Here is a 20,236-nt window from a genome sequence, read left to right on the forward strand (position 1 = left end):
ACACACACACACCCACAAACACACGCACACAAACATGCCGGTCGATTGAAGTCACACTGCAGATGGACATTATCGATTCTCTACCCAGAGATGAAACCTCAGCATTATAACCAAGCAGTTGGAAACTACTGGAAACTACAGGCTACAAAGAATACTTCATCAGCGTTTGTTAAAGTAAGGATCAGTAAAGAATAACTTACTAATGGACGTCAGGATGAGTTTCTTCCTCCATTTCTCAAATGTAAGTACGTGCGATTAAAGTTGCCTCGTTGACTCTAGCTTGCAAATGTATTTAGTTGTGATTTGTTACTTGTAACCGAGTGTACTGTATCAGGTTAACTGGCTATATTCTCTTATCGCGTGCAAAGTCACGTTAAAAACGCGACGCGTGCTGTTTGTTTACGGAGCTTCGTGGTAGAGGTCTGCATTCCCGCGGCTGTCCCCGTGCCAGATTTCTGCGGCGCGGGAATAAATTTCCGAATCAATCGCGGGAGCGGTCGGTAACAAGTTTAATTCGGGACGGGAGCGGGCTGTCTAGCAATATCGTGGATATTGCTATGCGAATGAGACAGAGCTTTGCCTGCCTGTGTGTCTGCTTGGCGCTTGTGTGTATGTGTTAGTGCGCGCGTATGAGAGAGAGAGAGAGAGAGAGCTCTGTCTGGCTGTCTCTGGACTGTTTTGCTGGGTGATTTTCGGTTATGTTCTCCCCCGCTCTTTAGCGGGATCGGGCGCGGCGGGTAGAAAACGGGGCGGTTCGGGCACCGGGACAAGAAATTCTAAATATAAGCGGGAGCGGTCGGGTTCAGGCTAAAACCTGGCGGGTGCGGGCGGAAGCGGGAGCGTTGTCGTCCAGAGGTGTGTGTGTGTGTTTGTGTGTGTGTGTGGCAGCTAAAATCCACGCCTACACTATGGAGCGCGTATGAACTGTGATTACTTTTATATTGCTGATTAGCTATTGGGCATTTCATTCTCTGACTGAAGGCAGTCGACCAATCGTGACAGACTGTCATCGGTCCAATCAGCGCAGATTAGCTTCGCGCTAAGGAGGGGTTTGGGAACAAATGAATCACTGGACGATTCATACAGGAGTCGCTGGGATAATTAGGTAAAAATAAATGCAGATTATAAGACCATGAAAGTGTTTTTTGACTTTGCATGCATATTAGACTGTTGTTGGAGACCCTTACAACCAAGATATGACCCTATTTCATGTATAATATGGGCTCTTTAAGCTAGAAAAAGCCAAAACTACCAGATTACTGTTGTGTTTGTCATAAGGAAAAACGCTAAACATATGCGGAGATTTCTTTTTTCTTTTTTTTATTGAACTAGTCTGCAGTAACAAAAACTAGACTCATTAGAAACAAACAGATGGCCAACACAAAATACATGCATTGCTTATATGTGAGTCTTATCTCACATTCAATACACAACAATTACTATGGTATAAGTACAGCACTACAACATAATTAAGAGAGATGAACTTAGAATGTCACTTACCTGTTTAATAATGACTTGGTCAGCTGTAGTTTGAAATTGGACTGAGTTTTTCACCTCTATGAAGGTTATTATGAGGTCTCTGTGACCATCTGTACAGGCTGATGAATGCTGAAGCGCTGTATCTTAGAAATAATACATATTTTAAATAAATAAACTGCATAGTTGCAAACTAAACTACATTCTGGCCTAAAAATGCCTCAAGTACATTATGTTGTCCAACAGCTGCAATGTTTGTCAAACTGTAGTGAGTTTATTGATCTCCGGTCACTCTATGTTTCGGGAGCAATAGAAATGTAGATTTTAACATGCATTTCCACTGAGCACTGTGAATTCATTGACAAGATTGTCAGCATACATGCATAAACATTTTATTAATGCTCGGCAGGAATTAATAATGGACTGTACATAAAAAGTTAATTCCAAAGTTTGGCATTAACTCTCTTTGAGGAAGTCGAACACAAGCACTGTGTTGAAGTAAAGAAACGTTTATCTCGTGCCAGTCCACCTTGCTTACTTTCCTTTGATGAACACATGGAAGTCATCGCTTGTGTTTCCAGTTCGGCACATGAAAAGGATCAAGCATCTGGGTTTGCTTTTAATTGGAGTTTGATATTTTCCAGAGTATTTAGTCATGGCTCATACTTTGCTGTCTCAGCAGAATCAGGTTCAGATCCCTGACATTAAAGCCATTTGAGACAGATTAAATGTTGGCCACTGTGAAGGAGAAGCTGCTGTGTTAATAGTCTGAATGGAGAACTTGGGCACACCTTACTGAAGGAGAAACAACAGTGTTATAACTTCCTCACCAGAACAATGCAAAGATTACTGCAGCAGCTTTGAAACAGTATTTAGTTTGACTCCATTGGGCAATGATTGTTCTTTGATCTGTCCCTTCGTTTGATTAAAAATCAGAAATTTTCCAGGTAGGATATTTTTCATTGTTGTGTTGAACAGTGTTCTTGACATTTTTACACTGGTAATCCTGTGAAGTATAATCCATTTTAAGCTCAAATGTAATCCCTGGAATAAAATGTCAAGAAGATCTAGCAATGCTAGCTTGATTTTAAAAGCTTTTTTTTCAATGTTTCAATTCAACGTTTGCTTACCTTTTGCTAATAAGGAATTTTAATTCATTATCCGTACAAAAAAGTATTATTTTTTAATATTTGGCAGTTTATTAATCTTACACACTTCAAATGTTCAAGGACTTCCAAGATTTAAGTAGTTTAAATCGATATTTTAAAAGTGTTCCATAACAAAAGTCTTCTAAAGAAATGCAATTAGCTAAATTTCACAATTTATTTGGAAACATATGCAAAAAAAATTGCTTGATAACATGTAAGAACAATTAAAATTATGCAAAAAAAAAACTAATTACCACTTATGCGAGGTGCTTCTAATGCATCATGGAGTTTTTCTTTTCATATTTCAGCAAATAGGATTGGAAAAAAAATATTTGTTGTACTCCCTGTTTCACTGGGCTCTAAGGGTGCTTGCACATTTGGTTCAATTCCCTAGAATGAACCCAAGTTCGATTGTTCGATTGCCCCACCTTCTTGCCTGGTTTGTTCACACCATCTTTTTTCCCTCTGAACACCGGTATGCTTGCGTCATCAAGCTACAGCTGTTGCTAGGTGACGGCCATTAAAGCAAAGCCAAAATAGATAAATGCCTATTACAGTCATTCTGCTTTTACTGAATCTTTTGGTTTTGTTTTCAAAGCCAAAATTCAGAGAGCCACATGCGGCAAAAAAACTATAAAAACTTTCAGAACATCACGTGATGTCTGCAGAAGTCGTTTTTGGTGGAGTCAAGCAGACATCACTGTTTGCACTGGGTCAGTCCCGGTTGTCGCCAGGGTTGCTGATACACAGACATACACACACGAATGAACATTATAAAAATTAAAGTTTGTTGTTCACTTCCGTTATTTGGTCAGATTGCATTAAAATAAAATCGCACCAGGGTTCGCACAAACCGTACCCCAGACTAGAGCTGTACGACTAATCGGAAAAAGATTGCGATCTCAATTCGACCTTCTAGGCGGTTTTAATACAGCAATTCTACGATTTTGCCAATCATATTTTTAAGATCAGGAGAGAAGCAAAGGCAGCCGCACAAGTTTTCAAGTTGTTTTACATACATTTACATTCCATTGCTCAGCAACGTGGACACCTCCAAATAGTGTTCAAAGTTTCACATACTGTATAATGTATAATTTACCCAAAAATGTCATTTCTGTCTTCATGTAATGATGTATTCGCAGCCACAAGATCACACGTGATGTGAACTGTTAACACAGAGAGGGTGGTGGCTCGCCTGAGAATGAAGTCTACTTTAGTAAACAGAACCTGCATAGGCTGTGAATAACGGGTAATAAAGTTGTAAATAACATTCAGTTTGTTGCACAGAGCGATAGTTTGGGAGCCGCAGGAGAAGTATGACCTGCACTTAGCAGAGAAACTGAAAGCGCACACGTCATTTAAATAGTCATATCGCATTTTAAAGTAATGATGACGACACGCATTTGGTATGTTTTTCTTTCATAACAAACACAAAGTGTTGTACATGAGAATGAATGTTTACAGTGTCAGTATACTCTAGCCTATATATGTTAAATATAATGCAATAGGGATTCTGATAATGACAATTGTCTAATTTTACCAGTAGAAAAAAATTGGTCTAATAATGTTGTCAATGCCAGATTGCAATCATATATCTCAAACATCATAATTCTAATTAAGTCTATTCACAATTGAGCATTTTAACCAACAGTAAACCTAAATATAATATTATTGATGTTTTACCATATGTTTGAGAAATAAAAAATAAGAATAGCCCACTAGTTAACTTTTACTTAACATCTACAGAATCGTGAGAAAATCATGATCTTTATTTTAAGCAAAAGAATCGCGATTCTCGTTTTAGCCAGAACCGTGCAGCTCTACCCCAGACCATCTCTTTCAGGCGGACTCGGGTACGGTTCAGGGGTGCACACTCGAGTTCAAAAAAAAAATGTTCACACCAGCTAAACAGTCCATACTTCGACGTCAAACGAACCCGGGTGCAGACCAGAAGTGCTACTGTAAAAGCACCCTAAGTTTACCATGACACCTTCAGCAACTGATAAACCCGGAAATGTGAAAAGGGTCTATGGAGAATAAAGCCCACATTAACTGAGCGTTAATTTTTATTTTATTTTTATTTTTTTTTTTTGGTATAATTAAATTGATAAGACTCTATAGTATAGAAGTAAAGTGGAAAAGCAGATAGAATTACAAAATCCACTTCTAATAGAATCTGCTGTATAATGCAGAATTTGCCAATGTTTTAATGAGTAAATATAAAGTCGGACCATCACGTGCACCTAATCAAATACTGACCAGGTTTAGTGGCTGTGAATAATAGAATTTAAATATGAAGTCTGTGTCTTTTGTATTTGGTTTTGTTTCTACACACACTAAAGCACACACACCACACTCGAATACAAAAACAAAGACATAAACATGTCTTGAGCTGCTTTGACTGTTTCACTAGCATTTCTCTATTTAATTTGACAGCTTCCAATAATGATACACTGTAAAAAGTGATTAGTTACTTAAAGTGAGTAAACCGACAAGCAACAAGTTGACTTTACAAAAATAATATAAGTATGCCCATGCATTGTCTTTTTTATAATTATGCATATTGTATTTTCTTTTTTAAAATAAAAGTTGCCTAATCTTTTTTTCCAATACACCTTTATTATATTTGTTTTTTTCCCAGCTTTTTGGTATCTAGCAAAATGACATGCAGTAAAATAAATCTGCTCTTCCAGACTCCAATATGTCTTTTAAATTCAATACAGGCTATAATTGTAGATTTTATAGACTTAATGAAGCACCAAATATGTGATATTGTGATAATTACAGAAATTATTTGAAAATAGATGTGCTAAAATAGTCTGACACAGTAAAAATGGATTTTTGACTTATAAAAGTAGGTACAATTAGCATATTTATAAAACCTATATCAACTGAAAAGTTACAATAGGTTTACTTACATTATTTTTGTAAAGTCAACTTGTTGCTTTTAAGGCAATTGATTTATTCGCTTTAAGTAACTAATCCTGTTTTACAGTGTAGCAGTGATTACAATTTCTAAACTTTAAATGAGGAATAATAAAACAAATCAAACACTGAAATTAAATACAGTTTGTAGAAATGTCATAGAATAGCGTAACAATTATTGGAAAATGTTAAGTTAAATTATTCTACTTTGTTTAGTTTTAAGATTGTCAACGTCGGTAACTAACTGAAATACAATTTTAAGAGTTTTCACATTTTATTATTTATTTTATTGCAATTGATATTTATTTCAAGTAAGATTATTTGTATTTTTTGCTTTAGTTATCAACAATAATTCTGGTGTAGCAGCTTTAACTAATATTCATGATGGCCTTGATAAGTTTACCTAATCAGTTTTGATCTACAGTTTACCGTCCAGTGTTTGATGTGTTCGTGGTTTGAGGTTGGATGGAAAATGGTTGAGCCTTAAGCTCTAACAGAAACAGTAGACCACAGAAGCAGCACTACTCCTCTATTTTGTAATCTAAGATCTACAATGTTACTGTAACTTCTTTGAGCAGATGCATATCTCATAGATCACTCACTGTACTGTGTATTTAATGTGGTGTAAGCCAGATGTGGACTTTTTGAATATGTTATAAGTTGACAAAGTGGATTCACATCAGATGGCAAGTCTCTGTAAGACAAATGCAGTGTTCAGCTTTGTTTTTTTAGATATAAACAACATGTTTTAGTATTACTGAACAGTATACTGATATTTTTATAATGTAATATCTACATAAATTTCCCTGTGCTAGGTTGTGACTGGAAGGGCATCCACATCACAGCGTAAAATATGTTGCAGTAGTTGTTTGTTCATTCCACAGTGGCGACCCCTGATAAATCAGGGACAAAGCTGAAGGGAAATGATTGAATATGTATATGCTCTATAATAGCAGTGAATTTCATTGCTTCATGCTTTGTCACTGTTGCATGTGTCATTGAACCAATTACACATAAATATTCACATGTGGTCACACTAAATCATAAGCTCCACAAGTCTGTCATTCCATAAAATGTATTTCTAAATGTATACATTTAAGTAACAATATAAACTGCACACACCCAACACTATTTAGGATGATGAAAAAAAAACTAAGATCTATTTGAATTTGTACAAAATGAATCTAAAATACGTAAGAAAGTGAAAAGAAGTTGCACGCTTTTTTTAAGTTTCAAGAGAGTATTTAATTCACAATTATCATTCATTAATACTATTAATATTTATATATTTGTGCTAATTTCATAGTTAGCATGTTGCTGCACTATTGCATGTGATGGTAGAAATGTCACATTGAGGTGATGAGAGACATAAATATCCACAATCACATGTTGTTGCTTTAACCTCTTAAGGCCCAAGGCGTTTTTTACATGTATTTTTTTATTTCTCTTATATTTGCGCTTATTGGAACCTAATTAGAATAAATTATTAGAATAATCTTTTGATATGATGTACTTTAAGAGAAAAATGGTATCAATAAATGTTGACTTGTGGTCCGAATTTACTGTTTTTTTATTCATACATAAGATATAACTTTTTGAAAATGTTTTGACTATCAGCGAGTAAAAACAACATTTTTATCCCCATTTTAGTCAGTTAAAAATAGTGTTTTGACATTTCATATGCTGACAAATTTAATAGAATTTGTCATTCTATTAAATAAAGAATTTTCATAGAAATATTAATAATAAACTATGCATGCAACTTTAAATAGTTTGATGTTACAAAATGTTAATTTTAAAAAATGTTTTGAAATGAATGGAGACAGCAAAAGTCAATAAATAATTTAGCCTGACGTGTTTACTGTTCCAAAATATTGTTTCTTTATTGTTTCTTAAAGTAAAATATATTGTGTTTAAAAAGGAAAAATGTTTTAGTTTTATTACGTAAAATTTAAAAATATATATACTTTAGAGCAGTGAGCACAATACCGTGATACCGTGAAAATGTGATATTTTTATCCAATGTTATCATACCGTCATCTTATAATGGCCCATGCCTAATTATTTTATATATTTAATACAAGCAGTCAGATAACTGTACCTTTAATTTTACCTGCTCAAAGAAAACACTCTTTTTGAATGTACACTGAAAAAAAAAATATTTAGAGATGATTCCTTGGATTTACTCTTTTTTTTTTATTTTTTTATTTTTTTTTATATACGTTAAGTGGCTGTAAACAATTTATTTGGGCAGAATTTAAACAAAAAAAATAAGTAGAATTTTATTCAATTTAATTTGTTTGTTCAAATTTGTTTCATTATCATACAAAACTAAAGTACATGCACATAACAACATGAGCATTTATAGCAAATAAAGAATTGTAAATATTATCCCGCTTGCTTTTTGAGCGTTGTCAAGCGAGTTCTCAAACACCTGTGAGAGGTCTTTGTGTTCCCGCACTCAACAGAAAGGTCTGCGATTGGCTCTAACGGTAAGCTTTGGAGTTATTCACCAATGAGTAGGGGTGTAACGATACACAAAAGGCACGGTTCGGTTCACGGTTTTGGAGCCACGGTTCGGTTCGGTACGGTTCGGTTTCTGTTTGCTGTGGGGTTAGGGTTGATGTCATGTTAATAGCAATGCTAAGGGACAATTCACTTAATAACAAGAACATCTTACCTTTTTCTTTATTAACTTTGTCATCGCATTTTTAGTACAGTCAGGATACCCGAGTAAACAACTAGAATTAAATAAATACCTCCAATATAGACTAGTCAGAAAAAAAACTATTACTATTAACTCTTTAGTGCAGCCATCTTAACTAAGTAAACTAAAATTAAATAAATAACTGCAGTGTAGACTAGTAAAAGATCTTCTTCAAAAACACCATAATATCCACATTCTCCGATGAGAGGCTTGATGTCTGTGCAGACACAGACGCTCATTTTTGATTATATGGTTTTATTTAGATAGATAGGGTCCGTTTAAATTAACGAAAAATATACATATAATGTGTTTGTAAAGTGTTTTTTCATGACATATTTACCAGTAAAATACATTGCTGTTGTGTCTGAAACTAATGTTAGGGTTGTTGCCGGCTGTATGTTTGCCTCCCGCTCTCTCTCTCTCTCACGCTCCCTCTATGCCGGTCATTTATGTAGGTCCGCCTTCATGACAGCTGATGCCTGTCATTTCTGTAGGCCCGCCTCTTTGACAGCTGATTGGTCAGGAGACCGATCTATCATCATTTGGCGACGCAACGCGGGAATGTAAAAAGCATGTCAGGAAGAGCGGGAGAGAGAGCGCTTTTTCCTTTGATCTCGTTTTTTGTGTATTTTTCTGACATGATTATTATTTTCGTTGTTTTTGCTTAACTTTCGTTTGGTTAAAATTATTTTGCATTACTTTTGCCCACTTTAAGAAATTTTGTGAGGTTTGTACATATTTATTTCAATTGATTTGTATATCCGCTCCTTCCCGACAATATAGCTGTATCTCCTCAAGTTCAGTCTTAGTGTAAGGTGGATAGGGAAAATGTCATACGATTTCCATTTTGCAAACACATAGAAAATGTATTGTTAAAGATATCAGGTAAGAGGTGAAGGTCATCTTTGTTTATTTTATTCAGTATAGGGAAGAATGCGGCGCACGGCGCTGAAGACCTTTTTTTCTTTTCATCAGTTTTAGCGAGGTAAGAGGGGTTATTCATGAGTTAGAATTGTTTTATTATATTTATTTCTTTTGTTTGTCTTCACTATCACCCCCTTGCTCGAGTATAACTAATTTTTGTTTGATACTTTTGTTTGAATTTGTTACTTTATTATATTATTTTTATTAGTGTAAATATTTCTCTTTTTTTGTATATTTGGCCATTATTCTGGTTTTACTTTTGTACAATAAATCACTTTTGTTGGCAGTTCTGTTGCTTACACCCTCACATTGTGAAATTACCACACTTTTAAAATGTTTTTCCTTACAAGTAAGTTTCGTGAAACAGTTGAGACAGACAGGCAGGCGCTTTGTCTACGACACGAATTCTATTCCTGTACTCAACTGGAAAACCAAAATGTTTCCACACAGATGACTTAAATGTGTCTGGGGGATCTGCAATATCTGCAAATCTTACTCAAGTCACATGACATAACATGCACTAAAATACTAACTTTAGAATATAATATTTAGAACAAATCCTCATCATTACTAAAACAGTTTAATCAAATATGATATTAAAGATGTGTTTAAATTGGTTCAATTAGTTAAAGACAAGTGACGTCAACCTCAACAATGGGCAGCAGGGGGCGTGAGAGTACCGCGGTACGCCACGAGAGTTTCGCGATACGTATCGTGGTTGGTGTATCGCGATATTTCGGTTCGGTTTTAATATCGTTACACCCCTACCAATGAGTGACGCAATTACAGATAAACGGCCGCAATTAATGTGCGACTAATATAGCTGATCTGCGTTAGATGCGGTGGAGAAAACTCACTGAGTGATCCTGCTCCAAAAATGATTTTAAACCCGGAAGATGAAATTAGCTTACAAAAGCTCCAAATTATCCAGCTTTCCCCACAAGCTGACAGGTGCTAACGTTGTCTTAACTGATGATCAACACACACAAATCTGTTAAAATATCAACTAAATTAGTCCAGGGTGTCTTGAACCTTTAAGTAGTTGGAGGCACATTCTAATTAGGCTTCTCGTGCTCGCCTCCCTATAGCCATAGTAATAATAGAAAAAAATTGCAGCTTTTACGATTTTGAAAATATTTCACCTTTTTAAAATCGGGATTTTGGTTTAAATATACGATTAATTATGCAGACCTACAGTACATTATAACTATTTATAATTAACTTTATCTTTACAAATTAAAAAAGGGGAAAGCATTCAGTGTGCCAGGATTAAGTCTGCTATTTTATAACCTTACTTTGGATGTTTTGGTTTTCAAGAAATATTTATAAGTGGTTAACAATTAAGCGGCTAATTTAAAAATTAGACGAAAATTGTAGTGTTTATTTCTCAACTTTTCATTCTTTTACGAATGCTATAACTTCTAACTGAGCCTGTCCTGTTTGAGTGATCACCAAACAGTGCAGCGCTGAGAGACTGAGCGCCCCAGCAGCTTGAGTTTATTTGTGTGGGAGGCTGCTGTATCCTAGCAACAGTGACAATCAAGGACTAATAGCAGACTTGATTTCACTTCCAGTGTGCCGAATTTTCAAAACATAAACAATTTGTGCTTTGTGTTGACTAAGCTGTTACTGTATAGAGCGTTTGAAATCTGGAAATGCAGAGAGCGAGTAGATGGCATTTGCTGGGGGTGTTATGTAAGAGTACACTGAGGGATGGCCTGATAGTGGTAGATGCACACTTGTCTAAATGTGTGTGCGGTAGTAACCTACATCGTTGGTTATGTGGATTCATTTGTTTATACAGTTGATGTCAGAATTATTAACCCCCCTGATTTATTAGATCCCCTGTTTATTTTCCCCCCAATTTCTGTTTAATGTAAATAATTTTTTTAACATATTTTTAAATATAGTTTAAATAACTCATTTCTAATAACTGATTTATTTTATATTTGCCATGATGACAGTGCATATTATTCAACTAGATATTTTTCAAGACACTTCTATACAGCTTATAGTGACATTTAAAGGCTTAACTGGGTTAATTAGGTTAACTAGGCAGGTTAGGGTAATGTATTGTATGACGATGGTTTGTTCTGTAGACTATTGAAAACAAATATACCTTAAAGGGGCTAATACTTTTGGCCTTATTTTTTTTTTTATTTAAAAACTGCCTTTATTCTAGCTGAAATGAAACAAATAAGACTTTCTCCAGAATAAAAAAAATATTATCAGACATACTGTGAAAATTTCCTTGCTCTGTTAAACATCATTTGGAAAATATTTGAAAAAGAAAAAAAAGGGGGGGGGGGGGGGCTAATAATTCTGATTTCAACTGTAGATTTAGTATTTTATTATATATATATATATATATATATATATATATATATATATATATATATATATATATATATATATATATATATATTAAAAAAACAAATAAGAAGTGTAACAAATTACACTCATGTTAAGTATTCGATACACATCTCGATGCTGGTCTTGCAGTACATTATCATCTTGGTATTCTATGCTTGAATACAAGAGCATGTATTAGGGCTGCACAATATTGGACATTGCGATATTTTCATTTTCCAGCAATTTTTAGCTTACGATATGAAAACTATTTCACCAGATGACTGGAATTGGTCTATTTAGAAGGAATTCAGTCATTTAGATTGATTGGGATAATTCTGTATGGGAATGAGTCATGTATAAAAAAATTAAACAAACACAAATACAATAGAGCTTAGAGAAAATTTAAATAGACAATGATTTATGGTTTTCTGGGAAATCTAAAAGTGTTATCGAACATAAATAACACCAATAGTCTTCAGTGTATAAGTAAAATGTGAAATAACAGTCATACATTTTTTATTTATAGTGCAGCCCTATTATGTGTTTCTTTATCAGTCTATTGCTGGCTTTACACCAAATGCTAACAGGATTATTCGCAGGATAGGTCTTTCATAATTTTTTTTTTGCTTAAGTTGAATTATAACTTGCGATTAAGATGCGATGGAGGCATATTCCGCAGGTTCACACCACACATTTGAGAATCAGTTGCTCCACTCAGTGAAAATTTGCCTCTGTTCATGCAAATACTTTAATTTGCTCTTGGTGTGAACCCAGCATAACATTTTTAGAGTGACAGTCTAGCTTAGTTTTTTATTTTGTTTATTGCAGTCATTGTATGTTAAAAGACTTATGCAGGAATACAATCATTTAAAAAAATAATGCGAAAATGCAAAAATACATCTGTTTTTCCAGTTTTGTGTTGTATTCAGTGACCACAGGAGGTACTGGTTAATAAGTAAATGCTGACATTCTCTTTATGCAGAGGTCATATCAGGCGATACTGCTTTTTTTCAGTACTCTCCATTTCTATGTCCAAATATGCTTTGGGATCTTTATTTGGCCAGTGACCGCATGTCCCACAATGTTTTACTCAATGCATTTTTGTGTAAATGGCCTGAGTCATTGATAAACCAGTCAAAACAGCTGCCATTCCTCCTTAAAAATCTGCCATTCTCTTTGAAATGCTGGATCAGTCTTCTAAAAGAGACAGTTACTTTATTGACAGTTATTTCTTCTTGTTTTTTTTTGGTAATATGGGTCTGTTAATTTTCACAAATGACAGCTTAAAGTCCTCACTTTGTTAGTTAGTTAAAACTTATCACTGCTGCTTGAGTTGAAATACTCTGCTTTATGAATCAATCTGATATTTGTTAAATTAACAGCTGAAAAATTATCCCCTCATTTGCCATGACAAGAGGTTTTAAATGGTGAGCGTTTCATGGGAATGAATGGTTGTGGTTTGCGCTGATGTGGTCTTAGTGTATTCTAGCATTTTACAGCACCATGGTGAGCTCTTGTGTTTATGTTTTTATTGGTTTCACATCTAAACCACTGGGATGATGTAAAGTTGAAGTAATGATAGGGTAGCAAACACAACGTCTATTCATTCACCATCTGTGGAGAGGCTCATTTTTATTATTTGTTGGTGCTGTGATCTATATATGCAACAGCAGCAACTGTATATGCTGTAGATTCAACACATCTTCAGTGTTTTGAAAGGCTAAAGTGAAATTACAGACTCCACCACATCCTTGACCTATTACGTCATCCCCAAACTCTCCATTTCAACTATGATCGCTAATACACAGCCTGCAAACCTTGGACCAAGTTCCTTTGCTAACTTTTTGCAGACCTGTAATGCATATTAACATTGTCTTTTGCAGAAATTGAAGTGACGAGCTTCCTGTGTCCGCTTCTCCTGCTGATCCCCCAAGAGACCCTTGACTCCTCAACTGAGGAGACATGGAGGAACAGGGGGATGCTGCGATTGGGGGACTGTTGGCACCCAGCCCACAGAGTGAGGCTGTGACCCATGAGATGGGTGAACTGTCCCTGCACCCCAGCCAGAGGCTTCCTCCTCTCAATGAGCGCAAAAATGGTAAGTCTTGCTGAGATTAACTAATCAAAACTGTTGGTTTGAGTCTTCTAAAGACAGTTGGGATTCACAACATATCATTGGATTATTGGTTACTGGCCACTAAAGAATATGCATTCATAAAAGGGATAGAATCAGAATAAGAATCTGTTTTATTATGTGCTTCACACACACAAGGAATTTGTTTTGGCTACAGAAGCTTCTAGTGTACATCAAGTGACAACACAAAATAAATGTGAAAAAAGACGATAAACATTAAACAGAGATGCAGTCAGTCAAGAAATCTGGATGTTGAGTTGTATAGATTTGTTATAAATAAACAGGTTATAAGGTGCTGTGTACAAATGCGAATGTAGAAAGTATTGCATTGTATATTGATATGGTGTGCTGTGTACAAGTGCGTATGAGAAAGTATTGCACATATTTATTGCACAGTTGGTGGATATTTAACTGTTCATGAGGTTGATGGCAAAAGGAAAATAAACTTTTCCTGTGTCTGGCTGTTTTTGTGTTTGGTGCTCTGAAGTGCCGACCAGACAGTAACAGTTGGAACAGGTAGTAGCCCCTTTCACACAGTGATACCGGTAAATATCTGGAAAATTTCCGGAACGACTTTACCGGTATATTCAAAAGAGCGATGTTCACACAGGCGAGGACGTTACGGAAATTTTCCGGAAAAGAGCATTCACACATCCATTCCAAAATACCGGTAAATTCTGACATCATTCACCACAAATGAGCTTTAAACGGCTGCGCTTGTATTTGTAAACATTTGACTAAATTACAAACTCTGTGGATGATCAATATTGTGAACAACTTTCGCAGGATCACTTTCTCATGTCGAGATGTTCATATAAGCGTGTGCAGGCGCTCACAGGCTGTTTCAAAGGCACACGCAAAGCTTAAAGGTAAACAAACAACAGCTTATCATAAGCATGTCATCGATGATTATTTACACATTTGGCATAAAGAAGAACATAAAAAACGTGATCTGACTAACTTCTAGCAGCTAAATGTGTCTGGAAAAAATATTCAAAGGCTTTTATTCTCACAAACTGCGCGGACGTAAATGCGTCTGACTGTTGTGATTGGCTAAAGCAGACGTCTCACGTCAGCACGTTCTAGACGTGCACGCGCTTATTACGGTAATCTTCCTTCTGCATTCACACAGCGCAGCATTCCGGCAAATTGCCGGTAATGTTACAACTTCTCTTTCCGGAAAATAGCCAGAACGAATTTACCGGTATTTTCAAAAAGGACCTGTTCACACATACAAGCTTTCCGGAAAATTGCCGGCAATTTTCCGGAAAGGTCTGTATGTGTGAAAGGGGCTAGTGTGCTAGGTGCGATTCGTCCAGAGTGATTTTGAATGCCTTTTTACTCAATCTGAAAGAGTACAGTTCTTGAAGTGTAGGAAAGGTAGTGCCAGTGATTCGTTCATCAGTCCGGACTATTCACTGTAGTTTACCCTAAAACAGAAAATTCTGTCATCATTTACTCACCCTTCACTTGTTTTAATCCTGTTTGTCTTTCTTCTGTTAAGGCTGGTTTATACTTCTGCGTCGAGTGATCGGCGTGACTCACGGTGCCTGTCTTCTGCGTAGTCGTGCATTTATACTTCTGCATGCTGTTTGTGTTGCTCTGCAATCACACTTCTGAATTGCTAGCTGGCAGTAGGTTTCTATGTTCCTCTGTGACGTATTTCTTCGTGGGTGCTTTGTTTTTCCTGAATGCTACGTTAATGTACAAGTAGCTAAAACTCACTCATTGAGAGGTAGGACGTGCAACAACATTAATTATGAGGTTAACAAAAAGCAAACATCTCCATCTGGAGCTCCTTCACAAGACTCGACACCAGTAAACACTCGCTCCAACGAGTTCACGCCTTTCTCGGTCCTGCCCATACTGGTCACAGCCCACTAAGCCTTGCGCCACCAACACTCACTCCAACAAGTTCACGCGGTTCTCGATTCCACTCATACTGGTCACAGCTTTGCTCCACCAAGCTATGACGAGGGCTATGCGATCATGCGAAGGCTGCGCAGGAGCATACTCATACACGTGCGCTTGACACAGAAGTATAAATAAGCCTTTACACAAAAGAGTGTATTTTGAAGAAAGCTGGAAACTTGTAACCAATGACTTCCATAGTATTTGTTCTTTTCTGCTATGGAAGTGGTTACAGGTTTTCATATTTCTTTAGTGTTTAACAGAATAAAAGAACTTGAGGGTAAGTAAATAGTGATTACATTTTCATTTTAACATGAACTATTCCTTTAATGTGGGAATTTTATGCATTAAAAATGATCCTTTTTACTTTAGTTATTGTTGTTATAGCCTTTATGGTTCTCTTTTACTAGATCATCTTAGCATAGATTAACAATACACAGCTCACGTGGGTAACTAATAACAAAAAGCCTTTTTTAGTTGTTTTTTTTTTTAATAAGTTTTAGTCTAATCATGTCAGAATGCAATAAAAGCAATAATATTGTTAATCTTAATACTTAAAAAGCTGTTTAATGTAATTTTGTTATTTTTGCTTATCTCTGAATTATTTTTTCATACTTCTGTTAGTGATTTTATTATGAAAACGTTGTGCTGTTTCAAATGTTTTATATCTTTAAATAGAGATTATTATATTAAATAGAACACTTTGCAATATAGTAATTGTCTTTTGCTGCCACTTTTATTTAATTTTAAGTAATTTCAACTTTAAAAGTGGTTTTGTTTTAATATAGTTTTGTTATTTTTACTTGTCTCTGAAATATTTTTAATACTTATTCATTTTAATATGCTATTTCTGTTTTTATAATGAAAAAATGCTTTTGTGCTTTTTCATATTTCGTATGTTTTGTATTTTTAAATGACAGCATTTCAGGAGTTGACACTTAGATATTGCTTGACACTATTAGCAGGTTTAGCAGGTTTGGGAGAGAACCCTGAGCTCGGAGATAATTGAGCCTGGCTCCTGCCAGGTCAGTTAGCATGTAAGAGGGTCCGAGAGCAGGTAGGTCTCCCTGGTAAAGGAGGAAAATGAGAAGATGAAGTGGATGGGGGGATTCTTCCAAAACGAAGACAAGGCAGTAGGGTGAAATCAGTCTATTTATTGTAGTAGGCTTGGATCAGTCTGTTTGTATTATTGCTGATTACAGATGAGAGACCACCTTTGATTAATCATATCACGTGCTCTTCTTGAAATTAGTTTCAAAACTTCACTTAAATAAAATGAAATACTTCGTAACATAATAATTGTCATTTGCTGCCACTTTTATTTAATTAAATGTTAACTTTAATTTAGTGTTTATTTAGGCAAAATGGGACAGAATTCTAATATAAGCTTTTGTTAAACTAATGTAGAAATATAAATCAGGCAGTAAAAATGTTAGTTGCAACTCAGAAAAGTCATTATCTGGAGCCTGGTTTATAATTGACTCATCTGATGCTGGGAACTATTGGGTTTATTGGAGATTTAGTTGTTAAGTAAAACAGAGTGGTATTTAGCTATTTGTCCTTTTAACAAAATCACAGAAGATATCAGATTTATGTGTCCCTTTTGGCTAAGTGTTCGCTATCAGTCCAATTTGTTGCCCATTTTTGGTGAGCTTATTGAGAGATTTAAAATTGCCCCTTGTTTACCAATGGTTGCATAAATTCAGCCAATAAATCGTAATCTTGGCTCTCTGACTCTCTGCCTAGTTCAAATCGCACCACATCCTGATTACTTTTGCCTCTATTTCCAGGTGATTAGATAACGCTTTATTTCTGTACCCGCTGAAAAAACTCTTTCCACTCCGTCATGCACAGAAGCTGCATCCAAAATCCTGACATTTCTTTGCCTCTTAGTTTTGGGCTCGAGAGTTTTGATTGACATGTGAAAGGTCAACAGGACAGCGACGTCTGCATTGGGTGGCTTAAGGCTCTATGAGTTCTGCACCTCTAGGTCTCTCGCTATGCTGAGGTCACACCGCCACAGCGTGTGGAAATGTAAACGTTTTGGCAGAGCGAGACCTGTGTCAGTTACTCATCCTCTGGCTGTCTGTCAAACAAGATGTTTACCATGTTGATGGTGAGGAAAGTTATTTCAGCTGAGAGCTAGTCTTTGTTTTTGCTGCCCTCAAATCTCAAATATAAAGCATGAGTGGTCCACTCGCTCTTAAACCGAAAGCTCAGTGTTCTTCTAAGGCCCTGTTTACATCTGATATTAAGGGCCTATTTTGACGGTTCGTGCGCAGAGTGCAAAACGCAGGGCGCAAACGCTTTCAGGGTAAGTCAGGACGCGTTTTTTCTAATTTAAGGACGGGAAATCTGCCTTGCGCCGTGGCGCATGGTCTAAAAGGGTTGAGTTTATTTTCTTAATGAGTTATAGGTGTGTTTTGAGAATAAACCAATTAGAGTCTCATCTCCCATTACCTTTAAGAGTCAGCTGCGTCGCGTCAAGAGCGCATTCGCTATTTACAGGACGCAAAGAAAAAATGAGCATTTCACAAGCAAACAGTTAACAGTTGACAGTTTTTTAACAGAAAACTGTTAAACAGAGCATCTACTGCGTGAGAATAAGAGATAATGGATCACTTTCACTTTCGCTCTTGGATAGGGAAACCTTTACGCACAGACATCAATTAGTCTATAAATAAATAATTTTTTTGGTTAAGCGCAAATATTCGTTTCAAAACTATTGCTAAATTCAGTTCTAATTTCCAGCAAACGAATAAATGAATAATAATAGCAAAATGTGCTCAAAAACCTAAGTTATATCCTAAAACACATGCTGTGCCCCATATGGTCTAAAACCTGACAGGTGGACAAATCTAAGCTTGTTTTTAATAAATCAAATATAAATATGGATATATTAAATAATACTGCTAATAATAATAACATTATACAAAAGCAAATTGTTATGAATGAACTGAAAAAGCCTCCAGAGATGAAAAAGACATAAAAGCAGTGGTTTTTCATATTTATAGGCTAGAAAATAATATGTTTTGTAATATTTTAATCCTTTATATTTATATCCTATATCTATTCTTATTATATACTATATATATATCCTTAATATTACATTTTTTCATATGTAAAGATATTTGCCTATTGCTCTCTTGTGTGTATTAAGCAGTGCGTAAGTGAGGTGCAACTCTGCGCCGGAGTTTAGACCGGGTTAGTTTTGGTCTAATGAAAAATCTATTATAGTTTCTCAAAATAGCAACGCGCCAGCGGTCCGCCTCAGAACGCCTACCTTTTTAGACCAGAATGCCTATGGGCGCACAAATGAGCGCTAATGCATTTGCTATTTTAACAGCGTAGCGCAACGCCTCAAAATGACTCTTGCGCCAAGCTGAAACTACCAAAAGACTATTGCGCCGCCCATGCGCCACACTGCGCCGGGTGTATGATAGGGCCCAATGTGCACTAAGTTGACCACAAGTAGCCAGGGATGACAGACTGCACCTCACACCTGCCATTAAAATGTGTCTCTTGTCCACCTATTTTTTGAGAAGGGAATGTCTGTGGGTGAGTGTAGGTTCTTTTTATTTTACACGTATTTGAGTGCCCTTTTTGTCCTCTTGTGTTGACATGCATGTATATACCTAGAGCTACAGTGGTCGAGAGAGCTTAACTTGCTGCAATTTAAGGCCCCATTTACACTATTACATTTTAGTTTTAGAACCAAAATGAACCGCATCCACACTGGCGTTTCACCTAGCATTTCTTCCTAGCATTTCCGTCCACACTATACCGGCTGAAAATGCACATCACGTGACCACACACACACACACACACTCTGGCATGCGATGCAGCATGTTCAGACATCTAAGCTCCAGGCAGTCAGTGGGTGTTTTAAGCACACTTCCCTAGGTGAGAGCAGCGCATGTCAGTTCATCAAGGATATACCACTGGATCTCATTTCACTATAATTGTTAAACGTGATATTTAATTTTTCTTGTTTTCTCTATCTAAGGACTTTTTGGTCATTTGAATCTATTACTTGTTCTCAGGTAACATGTTTTGAGCACAAAGATAAATTAATATAATAATTCATGTATCCACATTTACAGATTCCGCACATTAGACTGATTGATTTCCTATATTGTATAAACTTATTGTACATTATTCTTTTAAAAATAATTATTCTTTTCTTTAAATGGCCATTATTGATTATTAAAACTTATTAAAATTATTAAAGCAAAAAAGACAGGGTATGTTTCTTATTTTCAATGAAAATTAAAGGAGGTAGTTATTGGCTTCGTTTTGTAAAAAATATGCATACAGTGAAGATGACGGCCATGTAAATATGTAGCTACACAACACCTCAATATTTTTGGTGTCTGTTTTCAATATCAAAATGAAAATAGGCAGTTCCTTAATGTTTTAATTTTATTGTTAAGATAGTGAAGCAACGTGGCCAGGGTGATGCAAATGACGTTATAAAGTAGCCTACACTGTTCCCTTTGAAGATTTACCCGACGTGTCCTTTTATGTACAATTCACACTATTAACAAATCATTAACTAAGACTTTTAGCTCAATAAACAACCAATTAGCTGCTTATTAATAGTTAGTAAAGGGTTTAGGTTTAGGGATGTAAAATAAAATCATACTTTGTTGGTTAATA

At 35.8% G+C, this 20,236-nt stretch overlaps 1 protein-coding gene across 2 annotated transcripts in view; it reads left to right on the plus strand.

The window, feature by feature from the left end:
- mrtfba (myocardin related transcription factor Ba) overlaps positions 1–20,236 on the plus strand; it is a 67,024-nt gene that overhangs the window by 5,504 nt on the left and 41,284 nt on the right. For both annotated transcript variants that reach the window (XM_009306703.5, XM_009306704.5), the window contains exon 2: positions 13,416–13,630. In XM_009306703.5, the coding sequence (XP_009304978.2) occupies positions 13,495–13,630 (136 nt within the window). In that variant the 5' untranslated portion in view covers positions 13,416–13,494. The remainder of the gene's footprint in view (positions 1–13,415; positions 13,631–20,236) is intronic.

This window comes from Danio rerio, chromosome 12 (assembly GCF_049306965.1).
Source record: "Danio rerio strain Tuebingen ecotype United States chromosome 12, GRCz12tu, whole genome shotgun sequence".
NCBI classification, from domain to species: Eukaryota; Metazoa; Chordata; class Actinopteri; order Cypriniformes; family Danionidae; genus Danio; species Danio rerio.